Below are 20783 nucleotides of genomic sequence, written 5' to 3' on the forward strand. Positions count from 1 at the left end.
TCTGAGGAATCTGGTTTTGGACCAACCAGCTGCTTTGGTTTTTTGAATTGCTTTTGTTGACTGGAGACCCAAAGTAGACTCTAACAGACACTAAGAGCTTCTTTATCTTTATACACTGATGTTACTGGCAAATAATATTACTGACAATGCCATCTCTCAGACACTTCAATACCCTTTACAGAAAGCAAATCAGTGTGCCAGAATCACAATTCTATTCTAAGAATTCTATTCTATTCTAAGCTATTCGAGGAATAACCACTTAAGCGCATGGGTTTGCTACTTGGCTCAATACATCCTAATCTCCAGCTGTTAGTCAAATTTGCATGAGCAGCTTTGAGTGGGGAACTGATGTCACCACTCAGATTACACTGTTTGTACACCTGCTATTTGATTATTAAATCATTAAACACTGGAACTGTGAGATTCAAGATCACGTAAATGAACACATTCTCATTTTGTTTGTTTCAGTTTTGGGGAAAGTCACAGCTCTTACTGGGTAGCTTTACTTTGCCTTGGTTACTTACTCACCAGGAGGATTCTGAGTGATGAGCACTGGAATATCTTCAAGAATAAAAATCCATTAAACTAGAACCATAGCTCAGCTGTGACCACTGAGAGTCTTGAAGACAAAGTCTCTTGTTGTATAGTCCAGGGTTAGACTGGAACCTACAATGTAGCTGTTAGAGTTCCCTATGGCACTCACTATGTAGGCTGGGCTTAAACTCAAGATCCTCCCACTCTAGCCATCCATGTGCTGGCACCACAGCTTTGCGCTCAGGCCCCACTATCCTGTATCTACTTGATGGAAAGATGACTGAGTGCCCAAACATACAGCTTCAAGAACAAACAAGGCACCTGGGGCCTGACCTGATTATCAAGAAAGATGAATGAATCTTGTAGCCAGTGGGTCAGGGGATCAGAGCAGCCTCAGCTGTCATCTATTGCAGTAGCAGTCAGTTTCAGTGCAAGATCTAGGAATCTGAAAAAAGTCTCAGGGAATGGGGAGCTTTAGAGAAAATTAACTAGGAAGGATATGTCTCTTTAGAACTATGATAATAAACTTTTAAGTATTTAAAATCCTTTGAAAACTATTGATAAAATTATTAGCTCCTGTTAGCAGCAAGAATCTTGATGTTTTCTAACCTCTATGTAACTTCTTACTACAATGACCACAAAACAGAATTAGAGACTTTCAGTTCTGTGATCATTGTTTGACTTTCTTCAATACCTTCCTCACAGCTCTACATAGTAGAGCCTGTGGTTTGCATCTTAAGACAAGGAAGCAAGAGAACTTGAGTAACTTTCCCAAATCCTCCAACCCAGATGTGTCTTGTTTGGAAATCTTATCAAGTGCTTTGGTCCTGGAGACTGAGGTGGATCATGGTGGGGAGGAGGAAATCTCAGAGAATTAAAAAGGAAAGGTAGGAAGTCCTGCAGAAGGACAGGAAGGAAAAGCCATTTTCCTATTATCTTTGCCATTTTAGCCGAAATATTTTATTATCTAATGTCTGAATGTGAACCATACTTCCAGATGTGGAAAATATAAGATGTTATCAAAACTTTCTATATTTATGATAATCACGTTGGGAATATAGACCACACAAATAAAAGGCAAAATATAGTAACCCGCCTTCCAAATGCTACATTTCATTCTTTTTTTTTTTTTTTTTTTTCCATTTTTTATTAGGTATTTAGCTCATTTACATTTCCAATGCTATACCAAAAGTCCCCCTTACCCACCCACCCCCACTCCCCTACCCACCCACTCCCCCCCTTTGGCCCTGGCGTTCCCCTGTACCGGGGCACACAAAGTCTGCGTGTCCATTGGGCCTCTCTTTCCAGTGATGGCCGACTAGGCCATCTTTTGATACATATGCAGCTAGAGTCAAGAGCTCAGGGGTACTGGTTAGTTCATAATGTTGTTCCACCTATAGGGTTGAAGATCCCTTTAGCTCCTTGGGTACTTTCTCTAGCTCCTCCATTGGGAGCCCTGTGATCCATCCATTAGCTGACTGTGAGCATCCACTTCTGTGTTTGCTAGGCCCCGGCATAGTCTCACAAGAGACAGCTACATCTGGGTCCTTTCGATAAAATCTTGCTAGTATATGCAATGGTGTCAGCGTTTGGATGCTGATTATGGGGTGGATCCCTGGATATGGCAGTCTCTACATGGTCCATCCTTTCATCTCAGCTCCAAACTTTGTTTCTGTAACTCCTTCCATGGGTGTTTTGTTCCCACTTCTAAGGAGGGGCATAGTGTCCACACTTCAGTCTTCATTTTTCTTGAGTTTCATGTGTTTAGGAAATTGTATCTTATATCGTGGGTATCCTAGGTTTTGGGCTAGTATCCACTTATCAGTGAGTACATATTGTGTGAGTTCCTTTGTGATTGTGTTACCTCACTCAGGATGATGCTCTCCAGGTCCATCCATTTGGCTAGGAATTTCATAAATTCATTCTTTTTAATAGCTGAGTAGTACTCCATTGTGTAGATGTACCACATTTTCTGTATCCATTCCTCTGTTGAGGGGCATCTGGGTTCTTTCCAGTTTCTGGCTATTATAAATAAGGCTGCTATGAACATAGTGGAGCATGTGTCCTTCTTACCAGTTGGGGCTTCTTCTGGATATATGCCCAGGAGAGGTATTGCTGGATCCTCCGGTAGTACTATGTCCAATTTTCTGAGGAACCGCCAGACTGATTTCCAGAGTGGTTGTACAAGCCTGCAATCCCACCAACAATGGAGGAGTGTTCCTCTTTCTCCACATCCTCGCCAGCATCTGCTGTCACCTGAATTTTTGATCTTAGCCATTCTGACTGGTGTGAGGTGGAATCTCAGGGTTGTTTTGATTTGCATTTCCCTGATGATTAAGGATGTTGAACATTTTTTCAGGTGCTTCTCTGCCATTCGGTATTCCTCAGGTGAGAATTCTTTGTTCAGTTCTGAGCCCCATTTTTTAAGGGGGTTATTTGATTTTCTGAGGTCCACCTTCTTGAGTTCTTTATATATGTTGGATATTAGTCCCCTATCTGATTTAGGATAGGTAAAGATCCTTTCCCAGTCTGTTGGTGGTCTTTTTGTCTTATAGACAGTGTCTTTTGCCTTGCAGAAACTTTGGAGTTTCATTAGGTCCCATTTGTCAATTCTCGATCTTACAGCACAAGCCATTGCTGTTCTGTTCAGGAATTTTTCCCCTGTGCCCATATCTTCAAGGCTTTTCCCCACTTTCTCCTCTATAAGTTTCAGTGTCTCTGGTTTTATGTGAAGTTCCTTGATCCACTTAGATTTGACCTTAGTACAAGGAGATAAGTATGGATCGATTCGCATTCTTCTACATGATAACAACCAGTTGTGCCAGCACCAATTGTTGAAAATGCTGTCTTTCTTCCACTGGATGGTTTTGGCTCCCTTGTCGAAGATCAAGTGACCATAGGTGTGTGGGTTCATTTCTGGGTCTTCAATTCTATTCCATTGGTCCACTTGTCTGTCTCTATACCAGTACCATGCAGTTTTTATCACAATTGCTCTGTAGTAAAGCTTTAGGTCAGGCATGGTGATTCCACCAGAGGTTCTTTTATCCTTGAGAAGAGTTTTTGCTATCCTAGGTTTTTTGTTATTCCAGATGAATTTGCAAATTGCTCCTTCTAATTCGTTGAAGAATTGAGTTGGAATTTTAATGGGGATTGCATTGAATCTGTAGATTGCTTTTGGCAAGATAGCCATTTTTACAATGTTGGTCCTGCCAATCCATGAGCATGGGAGATCTTTCCATCTTCTGAGATCTTCTTTAATTTCTTTCTTCAGGGACTTGAAGTTTTTATCATACAGATCTTTCACTTCCTTCGTTAGAGTCACGCCGAGATATTTTATATTATTTGTGGCTATTGAGAAGGGTGTTGTTTCCCTAATTTCTTTCTCAGCCTGTTTATTCTTTGTGTAGAGAAAGGCCATTGACTTGTTTGAGTTAATTTTATATCCAGCTACTTCACCGAAGCTGTTTATCAGGTTTAGGAGTTCTCTGTTGGAATTTTTAGGGTCACTTATATATACTATCATATCATCTGCAAAAAGTGATATTTTGACTTCCTCTTTTCCAATTTGTATCCCCTTGATCTCCTTTTGTTGTCGAATTGCTCTGGCTAATACTTCAAGTACTATGTTGAAAAGGTAGGGAGAAAGTGGGCAGCCTTGTCTAGTCCCTGATTTTAGTGGGATTGCTTCCAGCTTCTCTCCATTTACTTTGATGTTGGCTACTGGTTTGCTGTAGATTGCTTTTATCATGTTTAGGTATTGGCCTTGAATTCCTGATCTTTCCAGAACTTTTATCATGAATGGGTGTTGGATCTTGTCAAATGCTTTTTCTGCATCTAACGAGATGATCATGTGGTTTTTGTCTTTGAGTTTGTTTATATAATGGATTACATTGATGGATTTTCGTATATTAAACCATCCCTGCATCCCTGGAATAAAACCTACTTGGTCAGGATGGATGATTGCTTTAATGTGTTCTTGGATTCGGTTAGCGAGAATTTTATTAAGGATTTTTGCATCAATGTTCATAAGAGAAATTGGTCTGAAGTTCTCTATCTTTGTTGGATCTTTCTGTGGTTTAGGTATCAGAGTAATAGTGGCTTCATAAAATGAGTTGGGTAGAATACCTTCTACTTCTATCTTGTGAAAAAGTTTGTGCAGAACTGGAATTAGATCTTCTTTGAAGGTCTGATAGAACTCTGCACTAAACCCGTCTGGTCCTGGGCTTTTTTTGGCTGGGAGACTATTAATAACTGCTTCTATTTCTTTAGGGGATATGGGACTGTTTAGAAGGTCAACTTGATCCTGATTCAACTTTGGTACCTGGTATCTGTCCAGAAATTTGTCCATTTCGTCCAGGTTTTCCAGTTTTGTTGAGTATAGCCTTTTGTAGAAGGATCTGATGGTGTTTTGGATTTCTTCAGGATCTGTTGTTATGTCTCCCTTTTCATTTCTGATTTTGTTAATTAGGATTTTTTCCCTGTGCCCTTTAGTGAGTCTAGCTAAGGGTTTATCTATCTTGTTGATTTTCTCAAAGAACCAACTCCTCGTTTGGTTAATTCTTTGAATAGTTCTTCTTGTTTCCACTTGGTTGATTTCACCCCTGAGTTTGATTATTTCCTGCCGTCTACTCCTCTTGGGTGAATTTGCTTCCTTTTTTTCTAGAGCTTTTAGATGTGTTGTCAAGCTGCTAGTATGTGCTCTCTCCCGTTTTTTCTTGAAGGCACTCATAGCTATGAGTTTCCCTCTTAGAAATGCTTTCATTGTGTCCCAAAGGTTTGGGTACGTTGTGGCTTCATTTTCATTAAACTCTAAAAAGTCTTTAATTTCTTTCTTTATTCCTTCCTTGACCAAGGTATCATTGAGAAGAGTGTTGTTCAGTTTCCATGTGAATGTTGGCTTTCTGTTATTTATTTTGTTATTGAAGATCAGCCTTAGTGCATGGTGATCTGATAGGATACATGGGACAATTTCAATATTTTTGAATCTGTTGAGGCCTGATTTGTGACCTATTATGTGGTCAATTTTGGAGAAGGTACCATGAGGTGCTGAGAAGAAGGTATATCCTTTTGTTTTAGGGAAAAATGTTCTGTAGATATCTGTCAGATCCATTTGTTTCATCACTTCTGTTAGTTTCAGTGTGTCCCTGTTTAGTTTCTGTTTCCATGATCTGTCCATTGGTGAAAGTGGTGTGTTGAAGTCTCCCACTATTATTGTGTGAGGCGCAATGTGTGCTTTGAGCTTTACTAAAGTTTCTTTAGTGAATGTGGCTGCTCTTGTATTTGGAGCATAGATATTCAGAATTGAGAGTTCCTCTTGGAGGATTTTACCTTTGATGAGAATGAAGTGTCCCTCCTTGTCTTTTTTGATGACTTTGGGTTGGAAGTCAATCTTATCAGATATTAGGATGGCTACTCCTGCTTGTTTCTTCATACCATTTGCTTGGAAAATTGTTTTCCAGCCTTTCATTCTGAGGTAGTGTCTATCTTTTTCTCTGAGATGAGTTTCCTGTAAGCAGCAAAATGTTGGGTCTTGTTTGTGTAGCCAGTTTGTTAGTCTATGTCTTTTTATTGGCGAGTTGAGACCATTGATGTTAAGAGATATTAAGGAAAAGTAATTGTTGCTTCCTGTTATTTTAGTTGTTAAAGGTGGCATTCTGTTCTTGTGGCTGTCTTCTTTTAGGTTTGTTGAGGGATTACCTTCTTGTTTTTTCTAGGGCGTTGTTCCCGTTCTTGTATTGGTTTTTTTCTGTTATTATCCTTTGAAGGGCTGGATTCGTGGAGAGATAATGCGTGAATTTGGTTTTGTCGTGGAATACTTTGGTTTCTCCCTCTATGATAATTGAGAGTTTGGCTGGGTATAGTAGCCTGGGCTGCAGTTTGTGTTCTCTTAGTGTCTGTATAACATCTGTCCAGGCTCTTCTGGCTTTCATAGTCTCTGGTGAAAAATCTGGTGTAATTCTGATAGGCTTGCCTTTATATGTTACTTGACCTTTTTCCCTTACTGCTTTTAGTATTCTATCTTTATTTAGTGCATTTGATGTTCTGATTATTATGTGTCGGGAGGAATTTCTTTTCTGGTCCAGTCTATTTGGAGTTCTGTAGGCTTCTTGTATGTTCATATGCATCTCATTCTTTAGATTTGGGAAGTTTTCTTCAATAATTTTGTTGAAGATGTTTGCTGGACCTTTGAGTTGAAAATCTTCATTCTCATCCACTCCTATTATCCGTACGTTTGGTCTTCTTATTGTGTCCTGGATTTCCTGGATATTTTGAGTTAGGATCTTTTTGCATTTTCCATTTTCTTTGATTGTTGTGCTGATGTTCTCTATGGAATCTTCTGCACCTGAGATTCTCTCTTCCATCTCTTGTATTCTGTTGCTGATGCTCAAATCTATGGTTCCAGATTTCTTTCCTAGGGTTTCTATCTCTAGTGTTGCCTCGCTTTGAGTTTTCTTTATTGTGTCTACTTCCCTTTTTAGGTCTAGTATGGTTTTGTTCATTTCCATCACCTGTTTGTATGTTTTTTCCTCTTTTTCTGTAAGGACTTCTACCTGTTTGATTGTGTTTTCCTGTTTTTCTTTAAGGACTTGTAACTCTTTAGCAGTGTTTTCCTGTATTTCTTTAAGTGATTTATTAAAGTCCTTCTTGATGTCCTCTACCATCATCATGAGATATGCTTTTAAATCTAGGTCTAGGTTCTCAGGTGTGTTGGGGTTCCCTGGACTGGGCGAAGTGGGTGTGCTGGGTTCTGGTGATGGTGAGTGGTCTTGGTTCCTGTTAGTAAGATTCCTCCGTTTACCTTTCGCCATCTGGTAATCTCTGGAGTTAGTAGTTATAGTTGACTCTGTTTAGAGATTGTTCTTCTGGTGATTCTGTTACCGTCTATCAGCAGACCTGGGAGACAGATTCTCTCCTCTGAGTTTCAGTGCTCAGAGCACTCTCTGCTGGCAAGCTCTCTTACAGGGAAGGTGCGCAGATATCTTGTATTTGGACCTCCTCCTGGCCGAAGAAGAAGGCCCAAAACAGGACCTTTCTCAGACACTGTGTTGCTTTGGCAGTTCCCAGGTGGTACAGACTCTCACCTAAGCAGACTAAATTCCTAAGTTCCTTGGAGTCCCGGGACCAAGATGGCGACCGCTGCTGCTGTGGCTTAGGTCGCCTCCCCAGCCGGGCGGGCACCTGTCCTCTGGTCCGGAAGGTGGCCGGCTGTCCCCGGCCCACACAGGGTGCTGCCTCAGCGCCTCTGTGCTTCTGCCTGTTCCAGAAGCTGTCAGGTTCTCTGGCGCACCCTCTCACCTGTTCAGACTAATTTCCTAAGTTCGGCGGGTCCCGGACCAAGATGGCGACCGCTGCTGCTGTGGCTTAGGCCGCCTCCCCAGCCGGGTGGGCACCTGTCCTCTGGTCCGGAAGGTGGCCGGCTGTCCCCGGCCCACGCAGGGTGCTGCCTCAGCGCCTCTGTGCTTCCGCCTGTTCCAGAAGCTGTCAGGTTCTCTGGCGCACCCTCTCACCTGTTCAGACTTATTTCCTAAGTTCGGCGGGTCCCGGACCAAGATGGCGACCGCTGCTGCTGTGGCTTAGGTCGCCTCCCCAGCCGGGCGGGCACCTGTCCTCCGGTCCGGAAGGTGGCCGGCTGTCCCAGGCCCACACAGGGTGCTGCCTCAGCCCCTCTGTGCTTCTGCCTGTTCCAGAGGCTGTCAGGTTCTCTGGAGCACCCTCTCACCTGTTCAGACTAATTTCCTAAGTTCGGCGGGTCCCGGACCAAGATGGCGACCCGCTACATTTCATTCTTACATGCAGGGGATGAGCGCACTGTTTCACCACTTTGATTGCCTTTTTTGAGCATGGTAGATATTCAGTAAGCAACCCATGGATTGAATTCTACTTTATGTTTAATGCAGGACGAAAGGCGGGATGTGTTGCCATGAAAACCGGAGTGGCAGGTGGCTTATGGGATGTTTTGAGTTGTGAAGAAAAGGCAAAATTTGTGTGCAAACATTGGGCAGAAGGAGTGACTCGCCCACCAGAGCCCACAACAACTCCTGAACCCAAATGTCCAGAAAACTGGGGTACCACCAGTAAAACCAGCATGTGTTTCAAAGTAAGGATCACTCGCCAAATTAATAAAGAACCTGAAACATCCAAGAACTAAAGCCAAACTACAGAAGATGCAACTTCCAGCTTCATTTCCAGCTGTAGACATTTTAATGTGATTTTATTGATAACACTTTGCATAGAGATAAATGACTCATTAATGGAGACCCACAAACACAGACAACAGCCCAGACAGGACTCTCAGACCTCTTGCCTCATCTGCTTTGTTGTAATCATTCCATCTTTGTTTCTCCTCTGTGACTTCCTAGCCCTGTATTGAGCTTGTAATGCTTGTTTTAAGAAAACATCTGTTCTTCCTTACTTTAACCTCTGGCATTTTCTTTTGCCCTTGCCTTCAAGCCCGAGCTTTAGCTAACTTAATTGAGAAACTGGTCTACAATTATATTGTGTCAGTATTACATAGTTCATGTTGTGTTTCTCTAACTTATCACCTAATGATTATAATGATGGATGGTGAAAGTGTTGCTCCTCAATTCCTTTAAATAAGGATTCATTGTTCTGTCATTATTTTTACATATTCTTAGACTGAACCCTCTATTTTCTGCTATGCAACCACCAAAATAATCAACGAGTCAAACACAAATAGGAACAAACAAAACCAGAACCAATCAAACAAACAGAACATCACAACTCCAATGTAATAAGGATTTGGTCCCCCCGCCCCCATATTGCCATAAACTTCACAGAAAAATTTAGATTTATGCTAACACAGAAATGTATCTAGTACTTAATGATAAATTCATATGCTCAGGACCTCTCTTGTCCAATTCCTTTCAAAGATACAGGATCCTGACATGCTCCAGAAGACAGTTTGGTGAGATGCTTGAAGAATTCAATCAAAGCCTAGGAATGTAGCACAGGGTAGAGTGTTTGCATAGCAAGTGGGAGACACTGGGTCCATCCCCAGTGCTAAATAAAGAAAAGAAAATCTTTGAGAAAATTCTGTCTGGTCTCTAACTGGAGAAGGGAATGTCTAGTTGAGCTGGAACTCCTATTTGTAGACGTGGGGATCCATGAGTTGTTTAATCTTCTTTGACTATTAAGAGCTAAACATAATTCTCATGAAAGGGACTATATGGGGCAGGGCAAGAGAGGATTTATAAAATAGATTCTGGATATTATACATCACCATTCAAATGCCACACCTATCACGGTACAAATACCTGAAGGTAAAGTAGGCTGTAGAGACTAAGCACAATAGAATTGTCTGTAGCTATGCTGTGAACTAGAATTCCAGTCACTCCAAAATCCAGGTGTTCAACCGATCCAGTTATATGCCTCAGTATGAATTATGTGGTTTAGGAAGTATTTGGAGTAGTATGTGTTACATATATAAAAACTATCCTTATAAATTCTAAGATGTGGAAATTGATTACATTTGGTGGGTAGGTAAGTTAAGGAAACAAATTCAATATCAGGATACAGGAAGCTGAGATAGGATTGAGGGAAATGCTCTTGAGACACACTTACTTGTGGTGCTCAAGCCAAGTCCAGGTCAAGGTATTGGTGTTAACCACCTAGGCAGCCACAACCCACAGGAAGCTAATTCCTTTTCTTCAAGGGTATGGTGATAAGAGCCATGACACTATGACACATGAACAATAATGGAGAAAACTTTAAAAACTTGGTGGTTCTAGTGACCTCTGGTTCTGCTTGTTTAGTGGTATTGGTGTGATTCTTTTTTTCTTTTTTAAAAAACAGAAATGATATCTTTCTTGACCTAGGTATCCTTGGCCCAAAAACAGTCACCAAAAATAAACCTGAGAGAATAACTCCCAGTTTCATTGCCTGAGTGCCAACAAAGGTTAAAGATGAAGCTGTTAGTCAGATTAAGCAAAGCAGAAACGTAGTTTCTGAAAGAGAATTATAGAAAAAACTGTCAAATTGAAAGAAAATAAAAATAATAATAATGACAATAATAATAAAGGCAAAGCAAGAGTAACTCCCAAGAGTACAAGGAATTTTCCAAAGAGGAAAGACTGCTGATCTTCTTTGTCCTGTTTAATTCTATGGTAGACACTGGACAAAGACTAAGGTAATTTCATTGGTTGACCAACTAGTTGGTACAACTAGTTGTGCATATTCTTCTGGCCCAACCAATGAAATAGTCATGCCCTGTTCCTGTGTAGCTTACCCATTTAGTGATAGGTGGAACCTCTCTTTATTCCCTACAGACTTCATCTTTATTAGTTAGACTGTGAGTTTCTGCTAGCTGTCAGTCACTGGTCCATCTCTTCCTCTGTACTTGCACAGGGTCAATAAATAATCCAATGCTTCTTGTTCCTCATCAGTTGCATTGGTTGTAGTTCACTTTAGTGGTCTAGGCTATCCTTCCTGGAATGGGTAGGCCTTCTTAGCAGATACGTTTATTTGTTCTAGTTAGGTGCATTAGAAGATGTATGGAAGGAGAGTGGAGGCTCCCTTGTGTTCCTCATGAGCTTCAGCAGACCAGTGAGCTGCTCAGGGACCTGTCCCTTCTCTTGCCTGTTCAGTTTGGCATCTTGCATTCTGTTGCAAACTTCTTTGTTTCCCTAACATTCCTTTTTCCTTGAATCCTTTCTCACTATAACACTTGAGCCACTTGACATTTTGACCATGGACCCTTTCCCTTACCCCCTAGAGTTAGCTAGCTCTTGTGCCATTAAGCATGCCCTACACCAACTGTGCATCCTATTTGCAGTTCTCAGGATGATAGGACCTAGTACTTCCTTACACAGTCTGTTAGTCTTAATTTAACATTAACCCACTTCTGTCAGATGAAAGTCTGCTGTGGTGTATGTTCTAGTAGTTTTTAAGATATGCAGACTTAAAGAAAAGAGTCAACAGTTTTTGAAGGACACCACCAACATGGTTGAAAGTTTGCCAGGCTATTCATTATTTAAACTGAACAGGATGACAAAGGTAACAGCCTTTTGCTAATTCATGTTTATTTTCTCTGTTTCAAAACTTTGTTTTGTGTGTGTGTGTGTGTCCCAATACAATTTTTAATACTTAACCAAATTACTCTTTCTCTCTTTCACAATGATCTGTATACACAGTCCACATGTCTTCAGCTTCCAATATTTTAATCTAACTTCTCCTAGGCTTTAAATTGCTTTTATTTTGTAAGGCTTTCTCAATGAAATCACCTCCCGCCCCTTGTTTAGTTATCCAAAAGTTACCCAGAAATTGATTTTCAATCAAGAGACCTGCATTGGTTAGGAACATGGCACTGCTTGCTTTGTCTATAAATGATATCTCATTGAAAGTAGATGACTTCTTTGTTTTGATCCAATCAGCTACCAAATGTAACATAATTTCCAATCTCCCCGTTTTTAGCTGTATGCAAAAGGAAAGCATGAAAAGAAAACGTGGTTTGAATCTCGAGATTTTTGCAAAGCTATAGGTGGAGAGCTGGCGAGCATCAAGAGTAAAGATGAACAGCAAGTGATTTGGAGGCTGATTACGTAAGTCTCTCTTCCGCCCAGGGCTGCTGTGTGTTACCCCCATGGCTCCTATAATGCTGAGAAAATATTGATTACGTTTCAGTTCACAATCCTTTAATATTATAAATCTTACAACCAATCACTTTATAAGTGTACAAGACCCCCAACACACCTTTGAATGAGTGAATGTCTTTAGATGCCTTATTAAGATCCTCTCCCCTCCCCAGTAGTGCTCCAGGGTTCAGAATATTGATAAGTGGTATACAAATTCACATTTTCTAAGTCACTTTTCTCTATGACTTAAAGGTGACAGAGTTTATTGTGGCTTATAGCTCGAGAGGTTGTTCATATCTGTTATGGCAGGGAGAGCATGGTAATAGGAGTAGAAGACCCACTGGTTACATTACATTGGCAATATGAAAGTTGGATTGGCATTAGGAAACAGGAAATTAGAGGGGTACTTAGCTAGCTAGTATTGGACACAAGTCCAAGGAATGGTGCCACCTACTTTTAGAGTGGGTATTCCCACTTCAATCTAATCGAGATAATTCCTCACAGGTGTTCGTCAAGACTAACATAATCTAGATAACTTTTCAGAGATGTGTCCAGAGACTTGTTTGCTAGATGATTCTACAGCCCATCAAGTGTAAAATCAATATTAACCATCAGAGGCAAATTTTGTAGGACACATTTAATTGTTATTCTCTTTGCTTGTGTATTATCTAATGTGTGTTTCAGAGGGATCTATCAACTCTTGATGGTCCTTTGAAAGACTGAAAACCTTCCAGGATGAGGTATCTTCTTTCTTTTTATGTTGCAGGAGCAGTGGAAGCTACCATGAGCTGTTTTGGTTGGGACTGACCTATGGAAGTCCTTCAGAGGGGTTCACCTGGAGTGATGGTTCTCCCGTAAGTAGTTTTAAATCTCTCTCTCTCTCTCTTTTTTACCCTGTAGTGTATTTATTTTGGCATTATTATTTGGACTTATTGGTGTTTTATCAAGATATGTCATTAAGACAGTTGGAGACATTTTTATGTAAGATAAATACAAGTTTAGTATACACTGTCCAGCCCTGGCCTCCACATACTTTAAGCATAGTTGTGGATGAGAATAACCTAAGGAATGAAAAACCATGCCTCCCAGTTTATACCAAATGACTCAATTCTACACAAAGCCAGCATGTAGATGATTAAATATCTTCAAAGCTCTTTTGCAGGTGCCTTTAGTTCAGTGAAACTGGACACAACTTTGGTAGCCATTAGAGTCAGATGGACTTCTCCAAATTTGAGAAATGGGAAGCTCTGGCTTTTGCTAGCAACATTTAGCAGTCCTGGTCATCCTGGGAAAGGATGTTTTATGATATTAACACTATTTTCTCTTGGAACCCACAGGCATCTTCCAAGGTACTTGTTTAAGTGACATGGTTTCTTTGGTGGCTGCATCGGTGTCTGGATTTCATGTTTATGGAAAACTGATCATAATTCTTAATCCAGACCCCTTCAGACTCTGATCACTGAAAACTACCCACATTCCCAAGTTGTTTCCATTGTTCATTTTGGCAAAGGCTGGTCGTTCAGTTAGTCACATTTTATAAGACTTTTTCTTCTCTAATTATTTTTCTGTAGCCTGTGTAATAGATGAAAAGCTTCCAACAACTTACTGAAATATCATCCCTTAAGAACAGGCTGTAAATTTAGGAAATTGCGACTACCGACTGAGATATGGAAGTTTCTTGCTAACTTTTTCCTACATATAAATCCCATTGCTTGTGGCCCTGGATTCATTCTATTTAATGGGAATAAAGGAAATGTTATAAAAACCAATTCCCTACTCTAGTCTGCTTAAAAGTTTCCATGTAATAAAAGCTGTTTCTTTCTCACCCATGTCCATAAAATGTGCTTCCATAGCTAAAAGTAAAAAGCAAATGAATGAAGAATCCAAACAGCCCCTCTTTTTCCTTTCCCAATTTGAATTTGCACTGGTGTGGTATACGTGGTTAATATCTGCAGCCTAATGTGGTGTTCGTGGTATATCTGCAGCCTAATGTGGTATACGTGGTATATCTGCAGCCTAATGTGGTATACGTGGTATATCTGCAGCCTAATGTGGTGTTTCTAGCACAGCATAGCAACCTGGTGTTGTGGTTCAGATCAAGTGTGATGTTTCCACCATAGGTTTCCTATGAAAATTGGGCTTACGGTGAACCAAATAATTACCAAAATGTTGAATATTGTGGTGAGCTGAAAGGTGACCCTGGCATGTCCTGGAATGATATCAACTGTGAACACCTCAACAACTGGATTTGTCAGATACAAAAAGGTACAAATCTGTCCCCTCTTTTTCTTACATTACAGAGCTAGCCTTCTGATACCCCAATTTGTTTCCTCCATTGGCACAAACAAACAAAAATACCAGCATCAGGGAACTGTGGGGCCCTTATTTCACAGGATAAGAATGGGGACGTTGGAAACAGATAAGTGTTCCAAAGGAACAGAAGATCAAAAGGCCACCAAGAATCCTGGATTAGAGTCACGTCCTTAAAAACATTCCCATCAGCAGCCGGGACTCTGGCCATCCACTGCAGCTGCAGGGGCTAATGGGAGACCTGCCCTTTAGTGCTGTAGAAAGGCAATGCAGTTTTGCTTTCTGGAACTTTCACCCTCTGACCTTCTATTTTATCCCTGAAACAGGTACAAGCTCCCTTCAACCTGATATTTTAATATCCATAACACAGAACCAGCAGTATAGGGAAGGCCGTGGTGTTGTGGGACTCACATGATATTATTTATGATATCTTGGAAATTAGAGCAAAGACAGGTTAGGCATTGTGGTCAGAGGAGCTGGGTTATGACACCGAGGAAACAAGCTGACCCTTGAATTAAAACATATTGACGCCATAGCAATAAGAGGATGGAACCACATTGCCCTCTGCTGTTGGGGAATCATGGCCGCTGCCCCCATTCTGCAGTTAAGAGACCCGGTACTGCCCTCTGCTGGCTGGATGCACATGTTTCCACATTCTGGATTAGTATCCTTTTGAATTTAAATTTAAAAACAGTCTCCTGCTGCCTGCCAGTGACTCACTGTGGCCTCTTTATGTTGTTAGTAGCTTTGTTTTACTCTGGCAGATAGAAAATATGTTACAGGTCGCCATCTTGGTTCCGGGACTCAGCAGAACTTAGGAAATTAGTCTGAACAGGTCAGAGGGTGCGCCAGAGAACCGGACAGCTTCTGGGACGGGCGGAAGCACAGAGCTGCTGAGGCAGCAGCCTGGGCGGGCCGCAGACAACCGGCCACCATCCGGACCAGAGGACAGGTGTCCACCTGGCTTGGGAGGCGGCCTCAGCCTCAGCAGCAGCGGTCGCCATCTGGGTTCCGGGACTCCGCGGGACCTAGGAAATTAGTCTGAACAGGTTAGAGGGTGCACCAGAGAACCGGATAGCTTCTGGGACGGGCGGAAGCACAGAGCTGCTGAGGCAGCAGCCTGGGCGGGCCGCAGACAACCGGCCACCATCCGGACCAGAGGACAGGTGTCCGCCTGGCTTGGGAGGCAGCCTCAGCCTCAGCAGCAGCGGTCGCCATCTTGGTTCCGGGACTCAGCAGAACTTAGGAAATTAGTCTGAACAGGTTAGAGGGTGCGCCAGAGAACCGGACAGCTTCTGGGACGGGCAGAAGCACAGAGCCGCTGAGGCAGCACTCTTGGCGGGCCACAGGCAGCCGGCCACCGTCCGGACCAGAGGACAGGTGTCCGCCTGGCTCGGGAGACGGCCTCAGCCTCAGGAGCAGCGGTCACCATCTTGGTTCCAGGACTCCCTGGAACTTAGGAATTTAGTCTGCACAGGTGAGAGTCTGCACCACAGAAGCTGACAGCTTCTGGGAACTGCCAAAGCAACACAGCTTCTGAGAGAGGCCCTGTTTTGGGCCTTCTTCTTCGACCAGGAGGAGGTCCAAAAACAAGATATCTGCGCACCTTCCCTGTAAGAGAGCTTGCCAGCAGAGAGTGCTCTGAGCACTGAAACTCAGAGGAGAGAATCTGTCTCCCAGGTCTGCTGAGAGACGGTAACAGAATCACCAGAAGAACAATCTCTAAACAGAGTCAACTATAACTACTAACTCCAGAGATTACCAGATGGCGAAAGGTAAACGTAGGAATCCTACTAACAGGAACCAAGACCACTCACCATCATCAGAACCCAGCACTCCCACTTCACCCAGTCCAGGGCACCCCAACACACCCGAAAACCTAGACCTAGATTTAAAAGCATATCTCATGATGATGGTAGAGGACATCAAGAAGGACTTTCATAAATCACTTAAAGAAATACAGGAGAGCACTGCTAAAGAGTTACAAGTCCTTAAAGAAAAACAGGAAAACACAATCAAACAGGTAGAAGTCCTTACAGAAAAAGAGGAAAAAACATACAAACAGGTGATGGAAATGAACAAAACCATACTAGACCTAAAAAGGGAAGTAGACACAATAAAGAAAACTCAAAGTGAGGCAACACTGGAGATAGAAACCCTAGGGAAGAAATCTAGAACCATAGACTCGAGCATCAGCAACAGAATACAAGAGATGGAAGAGAGAATCTCAGGTGCAGAAGATTCCATAGAGAACATCGGCACAACAATCAAAGAAAATGGAAAATGCAAAAAGATCCTAACTCAAAATATCCAGGAAATCCAGGACACAATGAGAAGACCAAACCTACGGATAATAGGAGTGGATGAGAATGAAGATTTTCAACTCAAAGGACCAGCAAACATCTTCAACAAAATTATTGAAGAAAACTTCCCAAATATAAAGAAAGAGATACCTATGAACATACAAGAAGCCTACAGAACTCCAAATAGACTGGACCAGAAAAGAAATTCCTCCCGACACATAATAATCAGAACAACAAATGCACTAAATAAAGATAGAATACTAAAAGCAGTAAGGGAAAAAGGTCAAGTAACATACAAAGGCAAGCCTATCAGAATTACACCAGATTTTTCACCAGAGACTATGAAAGCCAGAAGAGCCTGGACAGATGTTTTACAGACACTAAGAGAACACAAATTCCAGCCCAGGCTACTATACCCAGCCAAACTCTCAATTACCATAGATGGAGAAACCAAAGTATTCCATGACAAAACCAAATTCACACATTATCTCTCCACGAATCCAGCCCTTCAAAGGATAATAACAGAAAAAAACCAATACAAGAATGGGAACAACGCCCTAGAAAAAACAAGAAGGTAATGCCTCAACAAACCTAAAAGAAGACATCCACAAGAACAGAATGCCAACTTTAACAACAAAAATAACAGGAAGCAACAATTACTTTTCCTTAATATCTCTTAACATCAATGGTCTCAACTCCCCAATAAAAAGACATAGACTAACAAACTGGCTACACAAAAAAGACCCAACATTTTGCTATTTACAGGAGACACATCTCAGAGAAAGAGATAGACACTACCTCAGAATAAAAGGCTGGAAAAAATTTTCCAAGCAAATGGTATGAAGAAACAAGCTGGAGTAGCCATCCTAATATCTGATAAGATTGACTTCCAACCCAAAGTCATCAAAAAAGACAAGGAGGGGCACTTTGTTCTCATCAAAGGTAAAATCCTCCAAGAGGAACTCTCAATTCTGAATATCTATGCGCCAAATACAAGGGCAGCCACATTCATTAAAGAAACTTTAGTAAAGCTCAAAGCACACATTGCACCTCACACAATAATAGTGGGAGACTTCAACACACCACTTTCACCAATGGACAGATCACGGAAACAGAAACTAAACAGGGACACACTGAAACTAACAGAAGTGATGAAACAAATGGATCTGACAGATATCTACAGAACATTTTATCCTAAAACAAAAGGATATACCTTCTTCTCAGCACCTCATGGTACCTTCTCCAAAATTGACCACATAATAGGTCACAAAACAGGCCTCAACAGATTCAAAAATATTGAAATTGTCCCATGTATCCTATCAGATCACCATGCACTAAGGCTGATCTTCAATAACAAAAAAAAGAACAGAAAGCCAACACTCACATGGAAACTGAACAACACTCTTCTCAATGATACCTTGGTCAAGGAAGGAATAAAGAAAGAAATTAAAGACTTTTTAGAGTTTAATGAAAATGAAGCCACAACGTACCCAAACCTTTGGGACACAATGAAAGCATTTCTAAGAGGGAAACTCATAGCTCTGAGTGCCTCCATGAAGAAACGGGAGAGAGCACATACTAGCAGCTTGACAACACATCTAAAAGCTCTAGAAAAAAAGGAAGCAAATTCACCCAAGAGGAGTAGACGGCAGGAAATAATCAAACTCAGGGGTGAAATCAACCAAGTGGAAACAAGAAGAACTATTCAAAGAATTAACCAAACGAGGAGTTGGTTCTTTGAGAAAATCAACAAGATAGATAAACACTTAGCTAGACTCACTAGAGGGCACAGAGACAAAACCCTAATTAACAAAATCAGAACTGAAAAGGGAGACATAACAACAGATCCTGAAGAAATCCAAAACACCATCAGATCCTTCTACAAAAGGCTATACTCAACAAAACTGGAAAACCTGGACGAAATGGACAAATTTCTGGACAGATACCAGGTACCAAAGTTGAATCATGATCAAGTTGACCTTCTAAACAGTCCCATATCCCCTAAAGAAATAGAAGCAGTTATAAATATTCTCCCAGCCAAAAAAAGCCCAGGACCAGACGGGTTTAGTGCAGAGTTCTATCAGACCTTCAAAGAAGATCTAATTCCAGTTCTGCACAAACTTTTTCACAAGATAGAAGTAGAAAGTACACTACCCAACTCATTTTATGAAGCCACTATTACTCTGATACCTAAACCACAGAAAGATCCAACAAAGATAGAGAACTTCAAACCAATTTCTCTTATGAATATCGATGCAAAAATCCTCAATAAAATTCTCGCTAACCCAGTCCAAGAACACATTAAAGCAATCATCCATCCTGACCAAGTAGGTTTTATTCCAGGAATGCAGGGATGGTTTAATATACGAAAATCCATCAATGTAATCCACTATATAAACAAACTCAAAGACAAAAACCACATGATCATCTCGTTGGATGCAGAAAAAGCATTTGACAAGATCCAACACCCATTCATGATAAAAGTTCTGGAAAGATCAGGAATTCAAGGCCCATACCTAAATATGATAAAAGCAATCTACAGCAAACCAGTAGCCAACATCAAAGTAAATGGAGAGAAGCTTGAAGCAATCCCACTAAAATCAGGGACTAGACAAGGCTGCCCACTTTCTCCCTACCTTTTCAACATAGTACTTGAAGTATTAGCCAGAGCAATTCGACAACAAAAGGAGATCAAGGGGATACAAATTGGAAAAGAGGAAGTCAAAATATCACTTTTTGCAGATGATATGATAGTATATATAAGTGACCCTAAAAATTCCACCAGAGAACTCCTAAACCTGATAAACAGCTTCGGTGAAGTAGCTGGATATAAAATTAACTCAAACAAGTCAATGGCCTTTCTCTACACAAAGAATAAACAGGCTGAGAAAGAAATTAGGGAAACAACACCCTTCTCAATAGTCACAAATAATATAAAATATCTCGGCGTGACTCTAACTAAGGAAGTGAAAGATCTGTATGATAAAAACTTCAAGTCTCTGAAGAAAGAAATTAAAGAAGATCTCAGAAGATGGAAAGATCTCCCATGCTCATGGATTGGCAGGATCAATATTGTAAAAATGGCTATCTTGCCAAAAGCAATCTACAGATTCAATGCAATCCCCATCAAAATTCCAACTCAATTCTTCAACGAATTAGAAGGAGCAATTTGCAAATTCATCTGGAATAACAAAAAACCTAGGATAGCAAAAACTCTTCTCAAGGATAAAAGAACCTCTGGTGGAATCACCATGCCTGACCTAAAGCTTTACTACAGAGCAATTGTGGTAAAAACTACATGGTACTGGTATAGAGACAGACAAGTAGACCACTGGAATAGAATTGAAGACCCAGAAATGAACCCACACACCTATGGTCACTTGATCTTCGACAAGGGAGCTAAAACCATCCAGTGGAAGAAAGACAGCATTTTCAACAATTGGTGCTGGCACAACTGGTTGTTATCATGTAGAAGAATGCGAATTGATCCATACTTATCTCCTTGTACTAAGGTCAAATCTAAATGGATCAAAGAACTTCACATAAAACCAGAGACACTGAAACTTATAGAGGAGAAAGTGGGGAAAAGCCTTGAAGATATGGGCACAGGGGAAAAATTCCTGAACAGAACAGCAATGGCTTGTGCTGTAAGATCGAGAATTGACAAATGGGACCTAATGAAACTCCAAAGTTTCTGCAAGGCAAAAGACACCGTCAATAAGACAAAGAGACCACCAACAGATTGGGAAAGGATCTTTACCTATCCTAAATCAGATAGGGGACTAATATCCAACATATATAAAGAACTCAAGAAGGTGGACTTCAGAAAATCAAACAACCCCATTAAAAAATGGGGCTCAGAACTGAACAAAGAATTCTCACCTGAGGAATACCGAATGGCAGAGAAGCACCTGAAAAAATGTTCAACATCCTTAATCATCAGGGAAATGCAAATCAAAACAACCCTGAGATTCCACCTCACACCAGTCAGAATGTCTAAGATCAAAAATTCAGGTGACAGCAGATGCTGGCGAGGATGTGGAGA

The 20783-nt window shown here is 41.1% G+C and overlaps 1 protein-coding gene across 1 annotated transcript in view; it reads left to right on the forward strand.

Annotated features, from left to right (window-relative positions):
• The window catches only part of Mrc1 (mannose receptor, C type 1), a 102610-nt gene that overhangs the window by 51141 nt on the left and 30686 nt on the right, over window positions 1-20783 (forward strand). The window contains exons 12-15 of the mRNA NM_008625.2: window positions 8433-8632; window positions 11965-12092; window positions 12892-12979; window positions 14246-14390. Of these exons, the coding sequence (NP_032651.2) occupies window positions 8433-8632; window positions 11965-12092; window positions 12892-12979; window positions 14246-14390 (561 nt within the window). The remainder of the gene's footprint in view (window positions 1-8432; window positions 8633-11964; window positions 12093-12891; window positions 12980-14245; window positions 14391-20783) is intronic.

Source organism: Mus musculus, chromosome 2 (assembly GCF_000001635.26).
Source record: "Mus musculus strain C57BL/6J chromosome 2, GRCm38.p6 C57BL/6J".
NCBI classification, from domain to species: Eukaryota; Metazoa; Chordata; class Mammalia; order Rodentia; family Muridae; genus Mus; species Mus musculus.